Source organism: Homarus americanus, unplaced genomic scaffold, assembly GCF_018991925.1.
Source record: "Homarus americanus isolate GMGI-L3 unplaced genomic scaffold, GMGI_Hamer_2.0 scaffold56333, whole genome shotgun sequence".
Taxonomy (NCBI): domain Eukaryota; kingdom Metazoa; phylum Arthropoda; class Malacostraca; order Decapoda; family Nephropidae; genus Homarus; species Homarus americanus.
The window spans coordinates 11,889,916-11,915,151 of record NW_024734940.1 but is presented as its reverse complement, the minus strand read 5'-3'; the positions used below and the strand labels follow the sequence as shown (position 1 = coordinate 11,915,151).

Sequence of the window (25,236 nt, the reverse complement as noted above, 5' to 3'; positions counted from 1 at the left end):
AGAAGAACACTTATGGATATTTTGTATGTGGCATCTAATGTATGGTAATTCAGCTTATTTTCCAGGCCGACTGAGTTTTCTCTATGATGAATGAAAAGAATCAGAACACCTGCAGTCTAAGTGAATCTTCCACATAATAGTGTGGCGTGGACACACACAGGCCCCTTTCAGTAGGCGTACACGTTCACATTCCCTGAAGTTGAGTAAAAATAAATTAAAAATAGGAAAAGAAAAAGACCATATTAATCTACACCACGAAGAAGCCGGAAAACCATCTTTTTAAGGCGAGACATTGTATGAGTATGGAAACAGAAGGAGGCAGAGCATTCCACAGTTTGGCTGAGTGAGGAAAGAAGGATGTAGCCTACTATAACGGGTTAGTCTAATGTGACTGACATCCACAGAGAAACTGTGGGCACCGCGGGCAAGATGAGTGTTACGAGCCCACGGCCTTGCCGGCGGTGCACAGGATGCCAAATCCACCGGACATTGCCCGTTAAAGTACCTGTAAAAGGTAGAGAGTGAAGCGTAATTGCGGCGAAGAGAAAGGGAAAAAAAGATTATCAACTAAAGTAGGAGAGTCAATAAGACAAAATGGCTTTGATTCCACCCTATCTAACAGTTAGACAAAAGAAGAGCCACCCCAGATATGAGAGCAGTACTCCAAGTTAGGACGAATGAATCCCTTATAATCTTGAAGCAATTGTTCAGGAGTGAAGTACTGTACATTAATAATGACGGTATCTATTTATTGGTAAAGTGATTTAAAAACTAGTCGTTATGTATAGATTCTTCTGTAGGGTATTTATGCTATCACCAAGATTACTACAGTGCTGTATATCAAATATGTTTTGGGTGCTACTATAGCGTGCGGTCTACACACTACAAGATTAATTAGGTTAATTAGATCAGGATAGGTAAGGTTAGGTTAGGTAGACTTAAAGATATCTTTGTAGACCGCACGCCATAGTAGCACCTCAATTATTTTTGTCGTAATTATATCAGATTGTAGAGCTATGACAAGTCAGTCACCGATGCTTAACATTAATTGTCGGCTGTTTCTTTGAGATAGGTTAGTTCACTTGGCTGAATATTTATACTATAAATTATTATTCTATAAAATATACACACTAAATATTTTTAAAGAACTTTTGAAAGAGAAAGTAACGGTTGTATTGATTTTCGTAATATTTGTAGAGCCCGCTAGAGGAGGTGGGGAGGACCGGCCAATGAGCACCTCCCGTCTCCTGACAAAGGTCCTCTCTGGCAAAGATTTACATTTGCTTAATTCATTTATTCCTTTGCCACCACACTGTCTTATTGAATTGAAAATGTTTAAAAAATGGATTAGAGTATGTTATAATAGTTGATATGGGAGAAGTGTAAGTATTTATGGAGAATTAAGGCAAAGTTTGTTTGTGAGGCACCTCAGAGAAAGGACCAATCAGGAGCGAGAAGCTGGCGGCATCAGTCGGGAGAGGAGCGCAGTCAACGCCAACTGCAGCGGGAATTACAATGTTCCCTCATATATCGTGATATTAATGTAAGTAAACCATTTTAGCAACACTTGTTCATCATGGCTCATCGTTGGTATTTGTAGCATTAGATGTTACTACTTTCGACCTACAATTATTGACCGACGTGTAGATGTAAGCGATGAAACAGTAGGATGACGCGCAGCTTGGAGAGGCTAAGCGACGCCATCTTGGGAGCTGCTGAAGCTTTCTGGTAGGAGGATGAAGCAGGAAGTGGTTCATGGTCAGCATTGTCCTTGGCTAGTGACCGTGTGGTTAACAGCATTTAAATGTTGCCAAGAAGATGCATCCAATATGATACTGGAATCATTGGCACTTGAAGCTTGTTAGTGGTTCCGGTAGACTAACCCTAACCAGGGCGACAGTGTTGGGGCGGACTATTATCACCAGTTATGGTGTCCGGGGAGGAGTATTAGTTAGGTTGGGTTAAGGTCACCATTATAATCGATGGATCAACACAGAGATTCCACTGAAGGTATTGAGAAGACAGACGAGTCGCTCCCTGGTGGTTGATAAGGGAGCCATTTATTATCTCCGTCACCCCAGCCTGTGTGGCCCTGCAGGAATACGTCTTACCTTCATGCACAGACAGGATCCTCAGCTTCACAGTGAGCTCAAGCTTATTGTTTTATTTTTTACATAAAATGTGACAAATATTTTTTGATAATTAATTAATGATATGCTAGTTGGTACAGTAATACATGCTGTTGCCAACCTGTATGTTCTAGTGGTAAGTTGTGTTGCTATGCCTTGGTAATGTGTAGTTGACAGTTGTAGGTTCATGGTGGTGAAGGTTTGGTTAGGACAGTTTATTAAGTTAGTGGGAGTATAGTACAGTACAATGTCTCTGACATGAACAGTAATTTTTTTTTTTTGGTGGGGGGACTACTGATAACTGTACTGTATATGAATGTATGGAATATAGACCATAAATGAGAGCTTTAAAAAATGTACGGTAATTATCGATAATATTTTAGATTTTCATTTTAAGGACAACAGGTTATTGTTGGTTGATGCAAGGTGTTTGGGGGCCATTGCTGAGAGGAGGGGATATGAACCACCTGAGTCATAATGATCCGTGGTTAGCAGTCAGCGTAATAGTCTGGTATGGCTTGTTGAATTTAATGATTTTTCTTGGGAATTAAAAAAAAAAAAATAAATCTCCCAAATCTGTTAATGTAAGGACAAAGAGTTAATGAAGACGACGATTAGTACTTGTTATGCCGGGTGCAGCAGCTATAGCACCAGTTAGGTTTGGTTGGTTTAAGTCTTACAGTCAGAGTCTCCAAGGCTTAAGAAGGAAAGTGTTGCTTTAGTACTACAATATATTGAAAAATGAAAGCATTGTATGCACAGTCTCTGATCCAGTGAAAATAAAAAGTTAACAAAATAAAATAACTCTGGTCAATTGGATTATACACAGTTAAGCCTTTTGAGAACGAGTGCACGTGAAAAGATGGTTAACTCACAGTAAAACAGTTCAAAGAGCATTATGATGATAATGATGTTATACTTGTTATATTTTTTGTAAGTCAGGGTTACATCACTTCTAGTTAGCACAATTAACTGGCTGACAATAAGGTAAAACATTATTGTTTCAGTCATTGTTTCATATGAATGTGAAACTGATGACTTCAGGTTCAGTATTAAACAACAACAATTGTCAGGCACTCCGCAAAATCTTTTGTTGAATACCTGTGCTGTGCAGTACAACATGTGGTTAGGGGTATTGTACAAGTGATAATGAGAACAACATTAAGTTAGGTATACTGTAATTATAACGTGGCTTCATTGGTGATATGGACTGGACAGCTCATCTGTGTGCAATATATGAGGGCTGTATTAGTGAAACACAAGCTCTTGTCTAACATATTTCTCAGAATTATCTGATGTCAGCCAGGCACTCACCAGCCACCATACTCCTTATAACCATCTTTTTAATATCCAAACTGATGTTTTTGTTGCCTGTCCACATTACCACATTGACCAAAACAGTGAAGGCTAAGAACAAAGCTTTTACTATTTATTCTCTTAAATATAGTGGACAGTATAGCTAGCTGTTTTGAAGCTTCATGTTATAACCTCACCATTTAGTTCTTTCAATTATAAATGAATTGAGCACATTTTGTATAAATTGACAATCTGCAGATGGGAGGGAGTTTACTGTACATTATTCTTATCTCTGTGAATACATCCCAGTATTTTTTATAGTTCTAGCTTGCATATTGATCTTAAAACTCAGTAATTAATTTGATGCTTCTTTTGTTTCCAGGTGTGGCAAGATGGCAGAGGAGCTTCTCTCCTTAAAGTGGAATAACCACCAGGCACACTTTGTGGACATCCTCACTTTCCTGCGGGAACAGGTAACCTGTCTTATACTTAAACATGTACAGTACTTGTTTTGTGGGAAAAGAAGCATAATGGCAAAGGAGTGGTGAGTTGGGACAGGTAAAGGGTGAAGTGAGGAATGTCTGAGAGTAGAAATGAATGGTGGTGGTGTGTGACAGGGTGTATGGCTCTCAGTTTCAGAATACTATGGATTATATCAAAAGTAGTACAGTAGTTGATTATGAAGTACAGTACTCATACACCAGGGAATAAGAGTGAGGACAAAGAGAGAGAGAGGTTCTTGAAAGACCTGAATTACTCATTTGAAAGGTTTAGTGTGAGGAATATTCATGAGAGGTTTAACTGAGAGTTGATGATTGGGTTGTGGAGGTGAGTGAGGCATTAATGGTAATTGAGAGAGTTGGTACAGTAGAGGAATTCATAGTAGAACAAAGTTATAAAACTGAGAAAGTTAGGGAAATAAATTATTACATAAAGGTTGGTACAGGTGAAGGGACAGTGGGAGAGAGGTTGAAGAATGGGAGTGTACAGGATTCATAAAAAAAGTGTAGCTGAGGTATGTAGGTGAAAGAAAATAGGAAGGAAAAACAAGACAGGAATTGGAATGAGAGGTTGGGAGTGTTGAGTGAGAGGAGTACATTACATGGTGTGGATGGCAGGAGGAACAGAGAGATGGAAAGATGCTCTAGAAGTGAGGGGGCTAAAGATAACTGTTGGGACCAGCAATGACCTCGACTGATGGGGAAGGATGATGGATGGTGCTAGGGTAATGTTACTTCATCTGTTTCCTAACTTAAGGCACAGTGTTGTCACTTGTGAGCCAAATGATGATATTTTTCAGATTTACCCAACACCATGGGTACATCATCTGCTGTGACACTAACATCAGTTTGTTTAGTCCTAAACATAATTTAACCCATTAGTTTGAATTTAAATTGTTAGTTACACTGCTTGTCTATATTAGAAATTCAATAGTTAAACCCCTTGAATAATGAGAAAAATAATAAGAGTACAGTAGACATTTTTTAGAGGATGTTTACTGAGCAAGCCACACAGATCCATCACTTTCTCTGATCATGAGTTAGTGTAGCCCACAGATCCTTTTCACTCATTATTGTGTTCTGGTTCCAAGTTAATAAGGTTATCTGAGTGCACACACACACACTTATTTATAATGCAGTGCTCGTTTCATGGACAATTGTTGCCACATGGGCTCCAAATTTGTGGAAGGTGTGTGAGGATTGAATTTAAGATTTAAGCTAATGAAGAGCCAGGTATTTGTAAATCAAGCTTGGGATTGTCTTATTGGCCACCTGTGGGTGCTGTTAATGCTTTTGTGCCTCACCTTGCACAGGTTGCAAGGGGGATGGCCAGTAAAGTAGCCTCCTCGTGGGACAAATCTGAAAAACATAGTGTGTCAACTGGACTTGAGCTCTGGTACCAAAGTAAATGTGTATCCTCATGTATTACCTAATTTGAAAGTACAGTATTATACATGAGTCACCCAATTTACTGCTTGAGTTAGATATGAGATATTTGTCCCTAGCCCATTTTATGAGTAAACATGGGTTTGGTGGCCCCATTTTTAATCTCTCATAGGTTGCTGTGGTGAGCTGCAACTGAGGATGATTATTTGGTCTGTAACCTGTTAATGGGATGTCAGTGTGACAGGCAAGGATCTTGGCTCTCAACCTAACTGGCAGTATTCTGTGGAATTCTGGAATATTTTATCAGTCCTATAAGGCAGGTGGGGGAGGGGTTCCTGGGAATCCTGTGGTGTCAACCTTTAGGCTCTTGTGCAGTACTGTATAGTACTTAAGTTGCCTCATTTATGTTTTTCAGAACTTTTCATTGCCATTGACACGTACCAGTGATATCGTTTGATGTGTCATTACCTTGTGACCTTCATATACTGTACAGTATAGGGGCAGACCTGTGTCACCTTCATTGATATGTGTGAATGGCCTTGTTTGACCTTTATAGGTTATGAACAACAACAATGCTCAGATGAGTGTTTGCTTCTTGGAAGTACAGTATTGATGTGGTTGGATTGCCTAATGTTTTAAGTAACCTTTGGACCAAAAATAGTGACCAGGGCCAGCTGTGGTTGGGTGTTCCCTTTACTCCACCAGATGCATAATATAAATCATTCTGAATTTAGTGAGACTGAATTTGGCCTGAGTATTGTATACAGTTGGCCAGATTAGCCATGTTGAGTCAAGTAGCTGTAGATAGAGGGAGTGATGGTAAGTCTTTATGGAAGAAACTGAAGATAAGAATATGGAATTAAATAAGGTACTGTGCTGTACTGTAATTCGATGTGTTGATCATGTGTAAGTAGGATGGTTCACCCATATACTGTACTGTACTGTAAAAAATAAGATTTGAATAGAACCTGCTACACAAGGCCTCTGTGTTCCTCTGCCAGAAATTAGACGCATCGGAACATTTTAATGTCTTGCAAAAAAAAAAGGACTTGCGATTATGATTGTTTTTCTATGAAGAACATAAAAGTCGTCCACTTTATGCATGACATCTAGATGTTTTCTATTTGGAATATTATTATTTTAATATAAACTCATACCTGTAATAGGAATAAGGTTGACCTTATGGAGAAGACTAAATTGAACTTTTATTTGTTTTTTGACCACTTAATGTTTGCCGGGAATATTATGAAATGTAGTTTTTTGGACACTAGTTTGGATAACCTGAAGATCTCTACCAGCTTATTTCAACTTCCCCAGTTAGAATTAGGATGGTTAATCTTCAGGTGAAATAAGCTGAGGGGCAAATCTTCAAGTGATATGATAAGTTTTTATGCTAGTGGAATAAATAAATGTAAGGAGATAGGGTGAGATATTAGAACATTAGTATTGAATGTTTACTGTAATTTTAATTAATGTTTTCTCTGTTGCAGGAAATATTTGTGGATGCCACATTGGCCTGTGGTGGGAAGCTTTATGCAGCACATAAATTTGTTCTCAGTACCTGTAGTGACTATTTCAAGCAGATGTTTACAAAAAATCCTAGTAAACATCCTATAGTGTTTATGAAAGATGTGACATCACGTGATCTAGAAGCACTCTTGGACTTCATGTATAATGGTGAAGTGAATGTTCCTCAGTCTAGTCTAGGATCTTTAATTAAAACAGCAGAAGGACTACAGATAAAAGGTTTAGCAGTGCCTGATGATCCACCTGCTCCTAAAAGAGAACGAGATAGAGAACGAGATAAAAGAGAAAGCAAAACACATTTGGAACACCTTAGTCCCCCTGCCAAAAGACCAAGACCAAGAGAAAGATCTCCTCCTCATTCATCTCCATCCCAACCTACAGTTTCACACCCATTATCTTCACACACCTCAACCACACCTTCAGTGTCCAGATCTCGATCCCCATTACCCCCAGTCCCCTCCGTTGGTGCTTCTCAAGTTGCTATGCCCCCAGTGGAAGCTACTTTAGATGAAGACAGTAGAACAAGTATTCAAAGTGGTATCAGTGGACTCAGTGAACAAAATTCAAGCACAACACCTAGTCTAAGTTCCAAACAAGGCAGCAGTCAACCTCAAATGAACACTGGTGAGGTCACCTCTCATACAGACCAGTTACCACACAGTCATACTGGAGAAGAACCCTCCCCTGGACCCTCGGGGCTCCATAAACCGCAGTCAAAAGAAGAACCAGAATTTGTGAGTTTCTTGTGTTACACTTAACCTGCAGTGAAATATTGACCATAGTGCAGTGTTGAATCTTAGCATAAAATGTGATTCTTAAGTTGCACCAATTTTTTTTTCACCTGTGATGTGATGTTTCTCCTTCAGGAAATTAAACAAGAAGATGTGGTAGACCTAGGTGAAGATGATGAAGGGGATTGGGGTGTAGAAGGGGATGGGGGAGGGGGTGACTCCTCTGTTGGGTCAGAAAACCCCCCCAATTTCCCTGAAGTCATGTTACCCCACACAGATGGCTCCATGCCCCCCACTGGAGACCCAGCAATGGTGAGTGTTCCATTTGAAGTATTTCTTATTTAAGTGTGCTAACAGGAAGCAAACTAGTACTTTACTTTACAGTGGGTTAACAGTTAGGTTACATTGTAAATTTATTTTTGTTTCTGTGTGAATATTGTTATAATGTTTTATGATGGCATTTGTGTGTGTGTGTGGCAGTATTTGGGATGATATTACTGTATACCTCAGATGTAATTAACAAGCATGCTGTACCTGTATAATGTGTTGATGAGAATGGTGAGGATATGTAAAGGAGAAAATAGCTGCTGTACTGTATAATCTGAAGGAGCACTACTTTGTGAACGAGTTACAGTATGTGAAGTAAGGATAGTTGAACAGTCTACAAAGAGCTTATATGTTTAATAAAAGGGAAATTATATAATGCTTTTAAAGAGTAGACATTGTACTGAGTCAAATTATGTTTAATATGACAGGAAACTAAAAAAAACAGTCAGGAGTGGCAGGTGATAGGGATTTACATATTACAGTACTGTACACTACAATCCTACCCTCTTGAATGTATGCAAGTGAAGTGAAGGCTTGTTAGAGGTCATTGATGGCTGGCAGTACAGATGGGCCAGTTAATGGATTTTAAGTTAGAGTGAATGAATTTATGAGGAAGTTAGAGGAAATGTAAAAGAAATATCCCCCTCCCTTCATCCCCCATACTGTACACGAACACTTGTATTCAAACCCATCACCTTTCCTTGAATACATTCATGAACCTCATCTCCCCTTCCTTCATACTCTCCCACCACACACACCTACCACTCACTCATTTACACACACACACACATTCTCACAGTAGGCTCTTGTGAAAATATTTTTTCTTTTTTAGATTTAGTGGCTTGTATGTGTGTACAGTACATGTTCAGTATATGATAATTGGTTAGTAGAACCAAAATCAGCCAAAAACTCTACATGTGTTTTGTGAGTTGAATGAAATAAATATTAGTGTACTTGTTGCACATGTTCATCTCTACATCAGATATCCATCACATATTGACTGTTAATGGGGGAGGGTGTAGAGGGACCTCTCCATCTGTTCATACAAAGTGTTACATTTAGTAACCTTAGAGGAATTGGTATTTAATTTAATATAGAGTTTTATCACGACTACTGTCCTGTATGTATGCCAAGTTTGATGATCAGTATTTTTCATCTTCATTAACCATATTTAATGTGTGTTGAAACTGGAAAGTTTGGCCGAGGCTCACATTACCCTCGGTGATTATCTCGTTCATAGGCACGAGTAAGCTATCTCGGGTACTTGAGAAACCATGAAGGTGATGTGTTCCTCTAACTGTGCTTAGGCTGTTCAGTACAGGGATGGTTAATGTTGAGTATCAAACTTGAGTTGGTTATTCATATTTTGAAGCTGCAGAACGAATTTAATTTTGATTCAGAAAGTCTTTCTCAAACATCGGAGAAAAGTTTGTCTGGATGGAGGTAGAGGTGTATGATCCAAGTGTATGGATACAGGGATTAACAGTATAGCAGAAATGTGTGTGTATGAAGTGTGATGTGAAGATGTACAAATATCCACATATTCCATAGACAATTTCCTTTATCATTTAAGAAGAATCTGCTGCATCAGGCATAATCCACTTAGCATGCTGGCCTGGCCCCCCCCCCCCCACACACACACACACACACACTTTTGTCCTTTCTACACTCACATACTGTATGTGTGCCTATTCCTTTCCTCCTCCCACACACTTACTTGGTTACTCATCTCCCATCCACACACTTGTCCCTCACCTCCACACCTTCTCACTCAGACACCCCCCACCCACAATGTACAATATAAAGTAGCATACAAAGTGTGGAATCACATTTCCATATAAAATGCCTCGGAATGTTAACACAATATCTACACCCAGAGACATGTGAAGGTAGACAATGCAGATCAAGTACTGTACTGTACAGTACAGTAATTAGAATATCAAGTTTAACATTATGTTGTGGGTTTGTACAGTCATGAGTCTCAACTTAGGCTACGTATATATTTGCTTCCTTTTAGTACATAATGATTTCTCCTCTGTGAATCCTTGTGACTCTTGTCTTGAAACTTAATTTTGTGATTATATATATATATATATATATATATATATATATATATATATATATATATATATATATATATATATATATATATATATATATATATATATATATATATATATATTTCTGGTATGTATATATTTGTATGTTTTGATTTATATATGCTAGTGATTTTCCTACCTTATCTGTGTACTGCTGGGTGAGGCTCCACTCACTGTTGGGAGGACTCTTGATATTGGCTTGGTAACCCAGTCAGAGTTGCCAGGGACCTGTAGTCACCCACTGAGTAACAGAGGCCCAACATCACAACACATAAAGACTACCGTACTGTACTGATCAAATTATGGACGCGGCAGTCAATGGTTTGCTTTTTATACTATAGGTACAGTGCTACCGTATACGGTATATAACGCTGCCTATAGAGCTGAACCTCCCTATATAGTAGAGTACAGTGATACAGATCAGGGAGGAGATCCATACAGTTTATAGAAGAATAATGAGCCAAGAATTTGCCACCTGCTCTGTGTGGAGGAAAACCTTTAGTTAACAATAATATTAAAACATTGCCCATCCTATCCAGTCATTTATTTAGAATATTTTTATAGTTTCTTGAGATACGTATTCTCTTAAGTGCACAAGGAACTGACTGTACTATTATTTTTACTGTACAGGGCAGAATTGTAATAATATTTTGCACACAGTTTTGACCAGTTATAAGTTACTAATGTGAAGTGAGGACTACAGATGTGACTAAAGTTGGTGAATTTTAAGTTCAGAACAATTTATATATATATACACTGGAGAGGTCTAACACTTGGATCCCCAGAAACTTGACCAAAACTAATGCAAGATGTTCAGTTTGTCAATTTATTGGCAGTGGAAGTCCCACTAAATTGTTTATTACCGAACCTATGTCATACACGAAGCAAATACTGTATATTCATCCAAACTATAGTGAGGGGTGACATAAACTAAACTTGCATAAACCATCTGTTCATTATAACCTGTGATGCACCCGAGTCACTTTACGGAGAGAAATAAATGAATAAAAGGAGGTAGGGTTAAAGAACTGTGACATTAAAGCAGGGTTAGGTATCAGTTACCAACCAATTCAAATATTACAGTGAATAAATACAGCAAAAGCCTTTAAAGCTGCTCTCAGTACAGTACTACAGTCAATATTTTCCTTCTGCATACAACATAGGATATACACTTTACCTGTCATTGAAGTTGGGTGCCTTTGACAACTGGGACTAGACCTGTGTGCCAATACATTCACCTTACCTGTGGAGGCATCATGCAGTGGTCACTATATAAGGCAGAGAGAGAGAGAGAGAGAGAGAGAGAGAGAGAGAGAGAGAGAGAGAGAGAGAGAGAGAGAGAGAGAGAGAGAGAGAGAGAGAGAGAGAGAGAGAGAGAGAGAGAGAGAGAGAGAGAGAGAGAGAGAGAGAGAGAGAGAGAGAGAGAGAGAGAGAGAGAGAGAGAGAGAGAGAGAGAGAGAGAGAGAGAGAGAGAGAGAGAGAGAGAGAGAGAGAGAGAGAGAGAGAGGAGAGAGAGAGAGAGAGAGAGAGAGAGAGAGAGAGAGAGAGAGAGAGAGAGAGAGAGAGAGAGAGAGAGAGAGAGAGAGAGAGAGAGAGAGAGAGAGAGAGAGAGAGAGAGAGAGAGAGAGAGAGAGAGAGAGAGAGAGAGAGAGAGAGAGAGAGAGAGAGAGAGAGAGAGAGAGAGAGAGAGAGAGAGAGAGAGAGAGAGAGAGAGAGAGAGAGAGAGAGAGAGAGAGAGAGAGAGAGAGAGAGAGAGAGAGAGAGAGAGAGAGAGAGAGAGAGAGAGAGAGAGAGAGAGAGAGAGAGAGAGAGAGAGAGAGAGAGAGAGAGAGAGAGAGAGAGAGAGAGAGAGAGAGAGAGAGAGAGAGAGAGAGAGAGAGAGAGAGAGAGAGAGAGAGAGAGAGAGAGAGAGAGAGAGAGAGAGAGAGAGAGAGAGAGAGAGAGAGAGAGAGAGAGAGAGAGAGAGAGAGAGAGAGAGAGAGAGAGAGAGAGAGAGAGAGAGAGAGAGAGAGAGAGAGAGAGAGAGAGAGAGAGAGAGAGAGAGAGAGATTTTTTTTTTCTTATTTTAAAGGATGAAATGTTATGAAATATTTTATTTTGGTTTTATTTACTGTGTTTATTTTTGTTCAAGTGAGAATCACAAGGAGTCTGTACTGTACTTGAGTATTTCTGCCTTTGTTACATACTGTACTCTAATATGTTTTGATAAAGCTACGAGGAGAAATCAATCTTTTCTGAAGCAATGCCCTAGTCTTAAACTTTCTTAGATGTCACAGTTCATTATCATATAGTATCCAGTGTTTTTGTCTGTAGTTTTAAATAACTTGTATTAAAAGAGAGTAAGACTGGGGTTTGCTGCCTATGATATTAAGGTTCATCTTGTTTTTGTGTATTTTGAGAGAATTTCACAATGAAATATTGCCTAACAGATGCCTTATATATACAGTATATTGTAGAGTAATAGTAATTGTGGTCCAATGGCATGCACTTTTATTAATGTTAAATACAGTACTGTACAGTAGTACATCTAATTTGTCCCTGTGGCACTAGCTACATGCTGTTTATGGTGTCATACACTGCAATAACAGGTGAAATTCTCTTTACAAATTTAAATGTATTTGTAGCTGGTGCAGGGAATAAGTCTTTGGCATTGTGCAGATGGACTCCCAGGTCATTGTAACGAGTGGTAATTGTTTTATCTACGGGACTGGGCGCAGCTTTCATTGCAACTTAGCGATATAAGACAGATAGGTAGGACTTGTTGGGGTAATTGGTTTTATTCTCTATTTTCTGAGGAGTTGAGGTGGTCATTGTGTTCGCTACCATCAGTCTTTGACGAAATATGGATCTTTATCAAGACAGGCAAAGCCTGAAACTGGATCAGCTGATAATATCAGCATCATCTTAGCACAGAGAGTGACCTGACACAAGTTGTCTCTCTCCCTTTTCCAGTTGTTGGGCCCATTTTCCTCTGTGGCGGCATCTCCCCTCCCCCCTCTCGGCGCCCCTGCGGGCCACGTATCTCTCTCAGCATCACACCAACCTGGAACCCACTCTCTGTTTGGAGGATTGGGTGGAAGATTACCCCCATCCTCCTCTCCTTCCTCCTCCCCTCTCATGGCTGCTGCAGCTGTCGCCGCCGCCACCTCTGGGCCGATGTACCACCACCACCAGCATGTAGGGCGTGGAAGATACCGACAGGACAGGATCAGGGCCCAGATGAATCTCGTTAAGGCTGAGACTGCCTCGATGGAGTCTCTTCTTGATTCTGGTATGCTTGGTGCATTGGAAGCAGAGAAATTAGAGATAAAAATTGGAAGTAAAAAAAGTGAGGCTGGACGCCTACAGAAAGAATTGGAAAGATTAATAAGCGGACAGTTGCGGCAGCGGAAATTTCGGGAGAAGATGAGAAAGAAAATGACGGCAACGCCCGAGACCGTATAAGAAAAGAGTAATAAACATGACTAATGTTTTATAGACGGTTGGTCGGCTGCCATTATTGAGGGTTGTGAAGCTAATAGGATGATGTGCGACGTGTCCCTGTGGTCAAGTCTGTGGTTGCAAGTTTCAATATTTTGTGTATTGTATTGCCTTTAGTTCTCTTTAGCTGAGATTGCTGTGAAAGATGTGCCACATTATTTTCTTTAGTAAACTGTGTTTGATTAAGGGGAAATAGTGCTTATACTGTAGTGCTTGTCTCGTTTGGTGAAAAGATATGCTTATAGTGCTCAAAGCTAGTCAGTGACCTTAACCGTAGCTGTTGATATGTGCCAACAATCTTTTATATTAGATTATAAAAGAGAGAAGTATTGAAAATATTTTGTTTGTTTTTATTAGTTTCAAATGAATCGTTTTATAACCCCCCCTTCAGTTTATGTAATGACTGGTGTTTGTTTAAGCTTATGCCCTCCCCTCCCCTGCTTTTCTCGTCCAAGAATAACTACCTGTTCATCAATTTTTAGTTAGTTGACATAAGAACCTGTACAGTACAGTACTGTACAGAAGTTACTAACTCGGGAAGTTTGGTTCTGCTGTAAAATAAGTGAAAGCCCTGAAGGTTGATTGTGGTGGGTATGAGTTATATGTACAGTAATTGATATCAATGGAAGATATCACCTGAGAGGAACTTTTAAGGGGTAGTGATGGCAGTGTTCCTTCATTTGCAGAGGGCGGCTTTCGGGGCAGTAGGCGACTTTGTGCCTGTGGGCGGGCAAGGTGATGTGGCGTCCCGGCGGATGGGAGCAGCAGCACCCTGCCCCCCTGTGGCCTCTGCTCCTATGGCTGATCTGCCAACATTTATTCCAAACCCAGAGTGGCGACCATACTCATGTCGCTTTTGCTTTAAGAAGTTCAAACGTAAGGACCACTTAACAGATCACGAGCGACTACATACCGGTGAGCGCCCGTACCATTGTCAACACTGTGGCAGAGGTTTTGCCCAGAAGAGTAATTGCAGAAATCATGCCATTCGTTGTCCAGCTGCTACTAATATTTTGTGAAATAGTTTTGGTTTATTAATCCATACTAAATGGTGGATGTTATATAAAGAAAGAGCCTATTAAAAAGTCTTTGTTCAGTTAACCAGAAAAGATTGGGTGTAATTGTAATGCAATTTTTCTGTGCTGAAGGAAGAAAATAAAAAAAGGTTTATTCTTGCTTATTTCTCTCTTTCCTTCCTAACCATCCAAAGGTTTTATTTGGAAACTCTATGGTGACATATACAGTACAGTACTTGGTGTAATATTTGACATTCTCATATTAATATATCCTACACTGTGGAGCAAGTTGCTTACAGTACAGCACAATATGAGAAACTTTCTCTCAGGGTATATTTTAGTTGTTTAATTGTAACACGCTTATTGTCAGGTGCCACAGCAATACACTACTGTACAGTGCTATGCCACTGTGAAAACTGTGCTGCTGCTCTCATGAGGTTTTTATACAGTGTTTTTCCTGCTTGATAAACAATTAATTCTGAGGTGTGAAATGTGGAGGGTTGCTTACTATAGACTTTAGCACATCTACAGTACTGTACTGTAGCTGATAACAGTACTGTACTGTAGCTGATAACAGTACTGTACTGTAGTTGATAACAGTACTGTACTGTAGCTGATAACAGAACTGTACTGTAGCTAATAACTACTGTACTGTAGCTGATAACAGTCCTGTGCTGTAGCTGATAACAGTACTGTACTGTAGCTGATAATAGTACTGTACTGTAGCTGATAACAGTCCTGTACTGTAGCTGATAACAGAACTGTACTGTAGCTGATAACAGAACTGTACTGTAGCTGATAACAGTCCTGTACTGTAGCTGATAACAGAACTGTACTGTAGCTGATAACAGTACTGTACACCATAATTAGTCATCAGTGTTTGAGTGACAACAATGATGGATGAGTGACGTTTATTATATACAGTAAAAGATTGGCATGATTGAGTTAAGAGATTAAAAATGTGTGAATGTAATGGTGAGGTGAAGTATATTGAGTGTGTGGTAAAGACAACACAAGCATGACATCAACATTGATGTACCAAGGGGTGCGAGTGATAGGCATGTATTGTATATATTAGAATAAGTGAAAACATAAATACAAATTTATAAGTAGCTAAACTTTAGCAAATTAGATGTTAACCTGTTATAGCACAGTATATACAGTACAAACACTAACCTTATATAACCTGACCCAAGCACAGGTACAATGTTTATGTACTGTACTTGTGAACTATGATATTGTTTATCTTTTTCATGTAGCTACAGTCCAGTGTATTTAGACCTCTGAGGATTTGATGTACTGTAGGTAAAGTTCATACATAGAAGCAAGGTCACACGTGATACAGGATGGCCAGACTCAAAGACAACACAGTCTTAGTGCTTAACAGTTTTGTTAGTCTGTGCTGTCCCTGAGGCACAACAAGTGTTGATGAACCACTTACAGTTATACAGTATAGGTAAAAAGGAAAAATTTGCCAGAAAGTGTGAAAACAGCTGAGAGTGGGGGTTGATCTGCTGCTCTTCACTACTTGTCTGGGCCTATTGGTATTACAATACAGTACAGTACGGAATACAGTACTCTACATTTCATTTGATTTTACTGCATAAAATATCCTGAGTACTTTGTATATTCTTTTATGAAGTGCACATTATTTTAATTTTGTAATTGTATTGAACTTTTTTCTTAGTTAGATTTGAAAAAATACTTTGAGTGGAATGTTGTCAGATGGGTAGAGTATGTAACATTGTTGAGAGCTTATTGTGGTCATAGTTGATGTGCGAGTGAGAGATTCTCGGTGGTCAGAGAACTTCATCTAGATGTTTTTATTATTTGAGGAAACAGTAAGTACAAAGAATTGACCTGAGATGTAGCCCTTGCCTGCACACTGTGGGCTGAGCTGTTGCTAGTGTCCAGGGCACTCATTTCTTGATATAAGGAACATTATTGCTGCGATGCCTCTGTCTTACCTAGCTGTACTGTATCTGGGTGCACTTGGTGTGCCAGGGATCATAGATCATGAACTCATACAGTACTTGTTGAAACTCAACCGTATTGGAAATTATGGCCGTAACTCAGTTGTTAGGGACTGGCTCTGAAGGGATGTTATGTGTGGTCCAGGCTTTGTTTTGTGGGTGTTGATTATAAAAGTGGCTGTTGCTGCTGCCTCACATGGTCTGTACAGTGCTCAAAGTAAAAAAAATTTCTGAATTTGTGCTCCGTGGGGATCGGTTTGGAATAAATTCTTTATTAAGTTTTTCTTGAAGCTTGTGATAATTTTTCCCTGACATGTTACAGCAGCTCCACACAGTATACTGTAGCAAGATACAGTACAGGGGGCCCCCCAATTTGTTGGGGTTAGGTTCTCAAAATGGTCACTCATTATATATAACATTTCTGCTTAACTTGGTGCTTTGCTTTGTATTTTGGCTGAACAGTATAGTTGGTGTCTCACATCTGAAGCTTCTTGCACAGTGTTCTCATATGTAAGCAGTAACTTTCTCGAGTTCTCTTCACCTGCTCAGTAAATAAGGCAGTTGATCAGTGTTTTTTTTTTTTCTGAATCAGTACAGTATTTCATTATTCCCAAGTTGAGGTTTGATTAACTAAACTTTTGGTGATGTGTTTAGTTGTGGGTTAAAACTTCAAAGATGAACTCAGCTGTCAGAAAATGAATCGCGTGTTGGTTTATTTATGTATTTTTTCTATGTAAATCTTGTGCATGGTTACTTGTCTGGGTTTTAATGAGATGATAGGTGGTCCGGTGTTGTACAGTATTGATGTAGGTTTCCGGATTGTGAATGTCCTTCATGTTCTGAACCATGACTGGGCGACCACTACTCACAAAAAAATCCGAGCAGATTAAGTGTTCGTTAATCTGTTGTTATAAATATATGGAACGAATTTAACCTGAAGGGATAAACTCTTCTGTAATAACATATTTTCTGATGTTAAATTGTCACAAATGAAACCTGAAATACTTATTGAGGAAACTGATACCTACAGGTAATGCATGAGCTGTGTGTTACAGCTGTTGCCGTAATTACTTTATTTCAAACTAAAAGAGAGCAGCTTTTGTGTTAGATGGAGTTAGTTCGGTTATGTTTTGAATGTATGAGAAGTATATACTGTACTGTAACACTGTATTCCTTATGTTTTGTCTTGTACAAGCATCAAACTCCCCAGGAAACAGTTATCTGCAACTCACTACAGTATTATTGGGTGTTGACATGTTTAAATTTTTGGGAAATAATAGAATGTAACTTGTCTGCTGCGCCTTGTGATGTTTCTTTTCCAAGATGATGATGCATTTTCTGGTAAGATTTAGAATCTGTTTTGACTTTATGTTTTCTTTGTGTTTTATCTTGGTGGTGTGCTGTATGAGGTGCAGTACTGTAGCAGGTGGTGATGTCAGTCTTACTTAACATCAAACCTTAAGTCCCAAGGAAAAGAAAAATGAGTTGCGTAAAAACCATTTATTATTTTTTTAAATTTGGAATTGAGGAAATGACAAATACCATTGGAATTGAGGAAATGACAAATACCATTTGTTGTGCTTTAAGCATAACACTCTTACATATAGATTAAAATTACCATTGAATCTTATTCTTAAAGTGCCGCTGTTAAGACATATTTCGAGGAATTTACAAATTAACCAAGTTTATTTTGCTTCCTTACATAAATAAAATACAGGACCTAATAAGTTGTTATCTTTATTGACATTCCTGGAGGAATTGTCACCAATGAATAAAAAACAAAAAAATTGGTGTGTAGCTATATGAAGGAAAGCTTTATTTTGTGTGTGACTGGGAAGCACAAGGGGGGGGGGTGTATTTCTTCCTTGGGAGGTCATTCAGTCAAGTCACTTAACACATTTATCTCCTGACATTCCTGATTTGGTTCAGGTCATTGGGGGAGGCTATAGAGGCACAAAATCCTTTTTAGGGCCAAGGAAGGTTTCCTCCGTTCCTTCACTAGAACGTAGTCGTCGATCGGCAGGGAATTAAGAATTGGGTCGTGATTTTCAATGTCGTTGAGATAGATTTGAAGTTGAAGGTTCCAGACATAAATCCTCACTGGCCTGTGTGACAACTAGTGGATGTGGCAGGCTGGATTCATTTATGTGTGTGAATGCTGTACAGTATTTAATCAAAGTATCATCTGACTGGATTTTGTACCCACCTTGTAGTGTATTAAGTGCCTCATGGGCACAGCTTGGCATCAATCTTCTCTTACAGTACAGTACACCCACTTGTGACAGTCCTTTGTTATGGGATAAATTTCCAAATACTGGATTATATTGAACGAATCAATTCTTAATAGAATTAGAAAGATTTATATTGATCTGTGTTTATTATGTGACTGTAGTAAACCTTTGATAGCATCTCACCACTAATATTATGACCTGATATTCTATAGAAAATGAGAGGATCATATATTATAGTTGCTAGATAAACCAACAATATAAAATACAGTGCAGAGATAAGATATTAAGTCAGCAGTTAGATTATACTTTTGTTCACCAATGAAGCTTTCTGATACTGTAGATGTCACTTGTGGAAAATTGTTATTGGGGAAGCATGGTGAGGTAACCTGGCTCCTGCCTGCTGGGGGTCTTGGAGTGGTATTGCCTGTGTTTGGGCTGTTGATGTGTACAGTATGTTAGTTATGAGATTTAAAAGCCACTATTTCTTCATACAGTACAGTAGGAAAAAAAAGTAATTCAGGAGATGACACTTCTTGGAAGAGGTTCACTCTTGATGACGAGGATTCTTCAGTTTTTGTAGAAAATGGAAAAAACGAGTACAGGGTAGTTCACTTTTAAAATTGTAGTGTTAGGCTGCTGGTTACTGTTTTGAAGTCACAACCTGCAATAAGTTCCTTTTTATGCTATGTGCTCCCTCTTATGCATCAAACAATAGACAGTTAGCATATGTGTGATAGAACAATTACACGCAGTTAACACTTGGATGATGATGTAAATATTAGACTAATCTGAGAACGACTGATATTGTGTCGGCAGCAACAACACCACAACTTATCATAAACAATAATTAGCCGAGTGCGAAAAACCTTCCAGTACTCGTGGCTAACTCGGCCAGTGATAAACTCTCGGTCGCCTACGTTTAACTTCAAATAACCGTTAATACTGTAAAGAAGGACGAGGTGTAAGGGATGGTCGTCCAGGTGAACGGTGGGAGGACACGGTGCGGGTGTACTGTATTGTGGAGGTTGTCAAGCATCTTAGCCAAGTCTTGGGTTGTGTTTTAACAGTGGTTATGGAGGGACACAACCTTTCTTTATACAGTACAGTACCCTCCTCCTGCAGCTGGGTTACACAGTCTAGGTTATTTGGGTCAACTTTTAAATAGTTCAGTGTTTCTTTTCTGTATCCTGGAATGTTGGTTCTAGGTGTTAATTCTTTGTCTCCCTCCCTGAGCAGCTACAAGTACTGTACTGGGGTTTAGGAGTCACTTTCAGAGAAGTTTAATAATTGTTCTATATAATGTAGTACCATACAGTATATAAGTTACCAAGAGCAAGGTAGTGTAGTGTAATAGGCCTGTTTCCTGGTCCTGAAGTTGTTAATTTGTGAATAAGTTTTACAAGTAAGAGGTGTTTGGGGTCTTTTTCTGAAGGGTGGGAGGTGAGAGTATTTTTAAATGCTTTTCTTTATGCCTTCATTTCTATATAAGTTTGTCTCCCTTTGAGGGAACACCTGTTTTCGGTGGTGTTTTTTGTGTATACGTACAGTAGTATAGTACTGTACAGTACTGTTCTCTGAGCCCAAGAGCTTTTTATACTTGACTGTTTGGAATAGTTTCTCTTGGGAACAAAGAGTCTAGATTTAATATTATATTCATACCTGATAACTCTTATCACTTATGACTGACTGATCTCTGTTGTAAATGAGGAACTACAGTACAGGAACTCTACTTGAGGATACCTGTGGTGTAACACTTCTCACATCTTACCTAAGCAAGACTTTAACCTCTGCTAGACTAGTGCGCTGCTGCTGCATTGACACTGTCTTTTGTAGTTTTCTTTTACTGTTTGAACTTAGTCTTTCTCTCATTAGCAGATAGTAAATATCTGGTGTACAGTTTGTCATTGTTAGAAATTTGTTTATAAATAGAAGTTTGACTTCATGCTATGAGGAGGTTGTTTCCTTGGTAATGGCAGTTAAGCTTTATTGGGTGTGGCACTTGCATCTAATAATGTAATAAAGAGCAATAATTTCACACAACACAACCAGTTACATAATGTGGCTACATATGTACAAGACAGTCTCCCCCGAGTACAAGTACTGTACTGTGTATCCTTCACGGTGGGGCCTGGAAGGTGTTTTGGTCATTGTCTGCCTGAAACCACTACTGTACAGTGCACCCTTGCACTGCATCATGCTGTACTTAAGAGGTTTAGGAGTTAATAATTGGCTCCTTGTTTCCTGTTTTAGTTTGTTTTAGATACGAGGTTACTACGTAGAGTTAAATATTAGGTTATAGATGAGAGATACAGCAGGAAAGCCTTAGTGGTACAGTACAGTACATCAGGTCTCTCCTTAGAAGGCTCAGTATGGGGAGAAAGTGTATACTAGTTTTTGTAGTTGTCATGTGTGGGGTCCTGAGAGCCCTCGACTGTGTGTAAGTCACGACCACGGCTCTGTTATAAACAGGATTTATGGGTTAGTCCCTCATATCCTGGTCTGTTTAAAATAACAAAAACTAAAATTTTTAGGAGGAATATTTATCATATATTTTATTTGTATGGTTGAGTTTATAACTTTTACTGTACAAAGTATTTAGTCTTGTCCTCACTGAGGCTGTTATATTTTGTTAACTTCTGACAAACTTCACGAGGCAGTTGCCTGGTGGGGGGAGGGAAGCTTATTGACCCGGGGGTAAACATTCCAGAGTTCCATTTTCTCTACTGTACTACAATTGTGTTTTGTGGGTAATGGGCAAATATAATAAGTTTTGATTATTTTACAATGGTTATGTTTTACCAGTTACTTAGGAACTAAAGTATTGCAGTGAGAAATATAGAAAAAAATTTGTGAAGGTGTGTGGCTGCATAATTGTAGAGAAACATGAAAAGAAATGCACGTAATGACAAGGCCTCTTGTTTGCATGTTGGAGAAGGGTGTGGCCAGCAGTCAACACAAGGTGTATTGTGTGTTAGTTTGTTTCTCACCCGGGAGTATCATGAAGGTCTGCGTATACTGTGCTGTAGGAGGTGAATGATCCCTTAAATTCTGTTGCTCTGGGTCTACAGTGGTGATGATGCACATGTTGCTCCTACACCTTTATTTATAATGTTTGATGTTGTGTCTACCGAGCTGAAGTATACTGTACTGTACACAGTAATACATAGTTTATATTAATTAATCAGTTGAAGAAATCTTTGTCCCCATCCATTTTTTAATAGATTACTTAAGCTGTAATATTTGTAAAAGATATTAAACACTAAATATGAGTCATAAAGTAATGTTGTCTGGTTATAAATGAAGAGTAGAATTAAACCAAGAGTCTAAAGTCTGGGGTTAAGCTTCAGTAGTTTGTTATGGTGTAAGGGGGGTAAGTCAGCAGACAGTGAGCTCTGTTACCATAATAGGTAGGTTATGTTTTACCCACCTTCTTCATTAATTGACTCCTCATAAGGGTGTAAATTATAAACCATCTTTGAGTTTTAGAAGATTGTTGACTTCTGGAACCAATGAATTTATTATGCCGGGGAATGAAGTCCGTGGAAGCTCTTAGAATATTTTCTTGTTCTAAATGTTTTGCCATGGAATATAAATTATAATATTATTATTCTAACTTTTTAAGGTGGCAGATTGTATAAATTATATATTTGTGAGGCGTGTGTTGGGTTTATTGATTGGTAGATCATAACTTTTGGTCGTGCGTGAGTTGTGGTGGTGGGGTTGAGGCTTACTTCCTCATACAGTACAGCACCAGATGGCTGGGCAGAGTATTACAGTATCTGTACATGTCACCAAGACAAAGGATCTCATGCCTGACATGTTTGGCTTTTTACAGTACATGAGTACAGTAAAGACATGTACAGTACTGTATGGATTTGATTTTTTCACCTTTAGGGGATTAACATTGAGATACTGTACTGTAGTTATATTGAACAACATGTGCTTTTGTATATACAGTATTGTACTGTATTATACTGTACATATAATTTAAAGATGAATCCCTGTGGGCTATAAAATACAGTGCGAAGCCCATGTTTCAAGGACATGTTTGCATGTGTTGGGGGTACATGCCTCTTAGGCCCCGTATAGGGCTTGGCCTGGCCCTAGGGATGTGGACATATAACTACGTATATATTAACTCACATATGCATACACAGTACAGTATAGGAACAAAACTGGTAGATTTGTCTTATGGAGCTGAATATTTTATATTTTGCAATTAACATCCATCAGGCAGGAAGCTGTTAAGTTTCTGACATTAGAACACAGTCATGTGTCGACAGAGGGTACACAGTGCAGTACAGTACAGTTGCTGGAGGAGAACTGGTTGGAAAATATAACTTCAGTTCCACAATTTTTCAGCCTGTGGATGGAATAACCAGCTTGGCTATACACAGTCACTGTCACTCATGAGGTCAGACCTGTTAGACTCTAAATGATCTTATCTGTGAACATTTTACAGCAGCAATGATGATTGGTACTGACTAAAGGTTGCTATTGTATTTGTAAATGGCAAGATATAGTGCAATGATTATGGTGTGGTAGTACTTCACTGTAGCTGTGTTAACAAGTATAGTGTATGTTCCCACCCAACATAACATATAAGTTGTACAAGGAAATAATTGACTTTATTAATATCACTTTGTAATACTGTACACAAGTTGTTTAACAGCAGAAATATTAGAAAAAGGACCAGCTTGTATTGTGGCCCTTACACTCCATCAGATGCCTCGTTCTTGTTATGTCTGGGGGAGGAGGGGAGGTGCAAATGGAAATTAGTCAAGTGGTGTCTTCTATTAAACAAGGTTAATCATACAATACGTGCCCCAAGTGGCCCCGGTAGGCTAGGTACAGCGTAGGGTCGCATGGGTCAAGGTTTTTCTACTCCACCACATGACGAGCTGTCGTGGGGGGGATATGGGCCAGTAGAGTAACAAGCTGATGCTTGAATCATTTAAATGGGGGTTGGACAATGAGAAGTAGATCCGAAGATAATGTTTGAGTCACAAGTACAGTACAGTAAAAGACCCATACAGTTACACTGGTAAAGGGGAACTGTGAATTACAATACTGTATATAAGCTCCAGCCACCAATTTTGGAAACAAGTTGAGGCTGATGTGAACTGTCAGGCTGATCAGCTTCCTGCAAATATTTTGTAAACAAACAGGGAGCAACTGATGCTCCTGGGTGATGTGTTTATAAACTTGAAATTGGCGACAAGAAGCGGGTAAAGATCCCAGTCACAATCACTCGACCACCCAGCTTATATTTGTCTCTGTGGAGCCCCTGAAGGGTCGGTTACCTCATGTCCTTGTGTACTGTAGAGGTTTATTATTTCTAAGGCAGGTTACTGTACATCATGTCCTCATAAACTTTTCTTCCTAATACCACTTGGGAGCATCTTTGCTGCCTCAAGACAGTATAGGATTGTAATAACATAGTAAGGAACTACTAAATATAACACAAACCTGATAAGGAGTTAGCCTTGTCATGCAGAAGAATATTTTGATTGTTTAACATATCAGCATTTGTGTTGAACTGATGCAGCCACAACATTTAGTAATTTCAGAAATAACAAGATGTTTTAAAAGATGACACTTAACACAATTGAAACAATTGTGAAAAAAAATACTAATCAGATGACAGTTCTTGATAAAAGTTAAATTTTGTTGTTTTCACTTATTCCCCAGTGCCTGGTGTGAATGTTAGGGTAAAAATACCACTATGAAAATTGAATTAAAATTAATCAAATGCCAGAATTGAATATTACTGTACAATATGACATCAAAAGTAACCGGTATGTTGTCATCAAGTCCTATCGAAATTTACCTTTGGTCGAGTTACATTATTGTTGAGTACAGTACCTTAGATATCCTCATACTGTACTCTACTGTAGTATAAAGAACTTGAATCAATATAGGCATCGAGGTGTTATTAGTTCAGTATATGTTGTGTCTTTTAGGAGTACAGTATTAATCACGCAAAATCTCTGCATCATAGCGTACTGTTCATTCAAGAGGTGTTGAGATATTTGCTACTCTTGGTCACAGGGAGGGTCAGGTACTGTGTGGCATTGATGAGCTTTAATTATACAGCTCTAAGGAGTGTACAATACCTAGAACAACTTGAGTGTATTAAGATGGTTGTGAGAGAGTACAGTACATTACTCCCCCATTCTTGGTTCAAGTTATGTAATGGTTAGTCTTGGTCCCTAGAATAGTCAAAACTGGACCTGTTGTCGTGATGTACTGTAGTTATGAAAACAGCCAATTTATTCTCAAGTTTTCTACCTCATAATTTAAATCTGATTCTCGAAAAATATCTTGTGGTTTTCAAAAGTTGACATTTGCGTAGCACATACTGTACTGTATGCTGCTGTGTGTAATTTTTATAATAAATGGTGATACAGTATATTCTTGTAATTCTAGTTGTGTTGTTTGGGCCGCCTGTGTTACCCCTAAAAGTTATATGTTGACTTTGAAACGAAATTATTCTCTACAGTATTACATTTATATGTTCGTTCACACATGGCATTAAGAA

At 38.8% G+C, this 25,236-nt stretch overlaps 1 protein-coding gene across 31 annotated transcripts in view; it reads left to right on the top strand.

Annotated features, from left to right (window-relative positions):
* Window positions 1-1,264: 1,264 nt before the first annotated feature.
* Window positions 1,265-25,236, top strand: part of LOC121870664 (zinc finger and BTB domain-containing protein 7B-like) — an 85,570-nt gene continuing 61,598 nt past the window's right edge. For 5 of the 31 annotated variants that reach the window (XR_006089745.1, XM_042372572.1, XM_042372568.1 and 2 more), the window contains exons 1-4: window positions 1,276-1,543; window positions 3,808-3,898; window positions 6,802-7,572; window positions 7,705-7,881. Coding sequence is in view for 30 of the 31 variants with exons in the window: in XM_042372572.1 (XP_042228506.1) it covers window positions 1,542-1,543; window positions 3,808-3,898; window positions 6,802-7,572; window positions 7,705-7,881 (1,041 nt within the window). In the remaining variant the exon portion in view is untranslated. Of the gene's footprint in view, window positions 1,544-3,807; window positions 3,899-6,801; window positions 7,573-7,704; window positions 7,882-12,947; window positions 13,836-14,161; window positions 14,648-25,236 lie in introns of those variants that run through there. The other 26 variants (XM_042372583.1, XM_042372576.1, XM_042372575.1 and 23 more) reach the window with 14 other exon arrangements.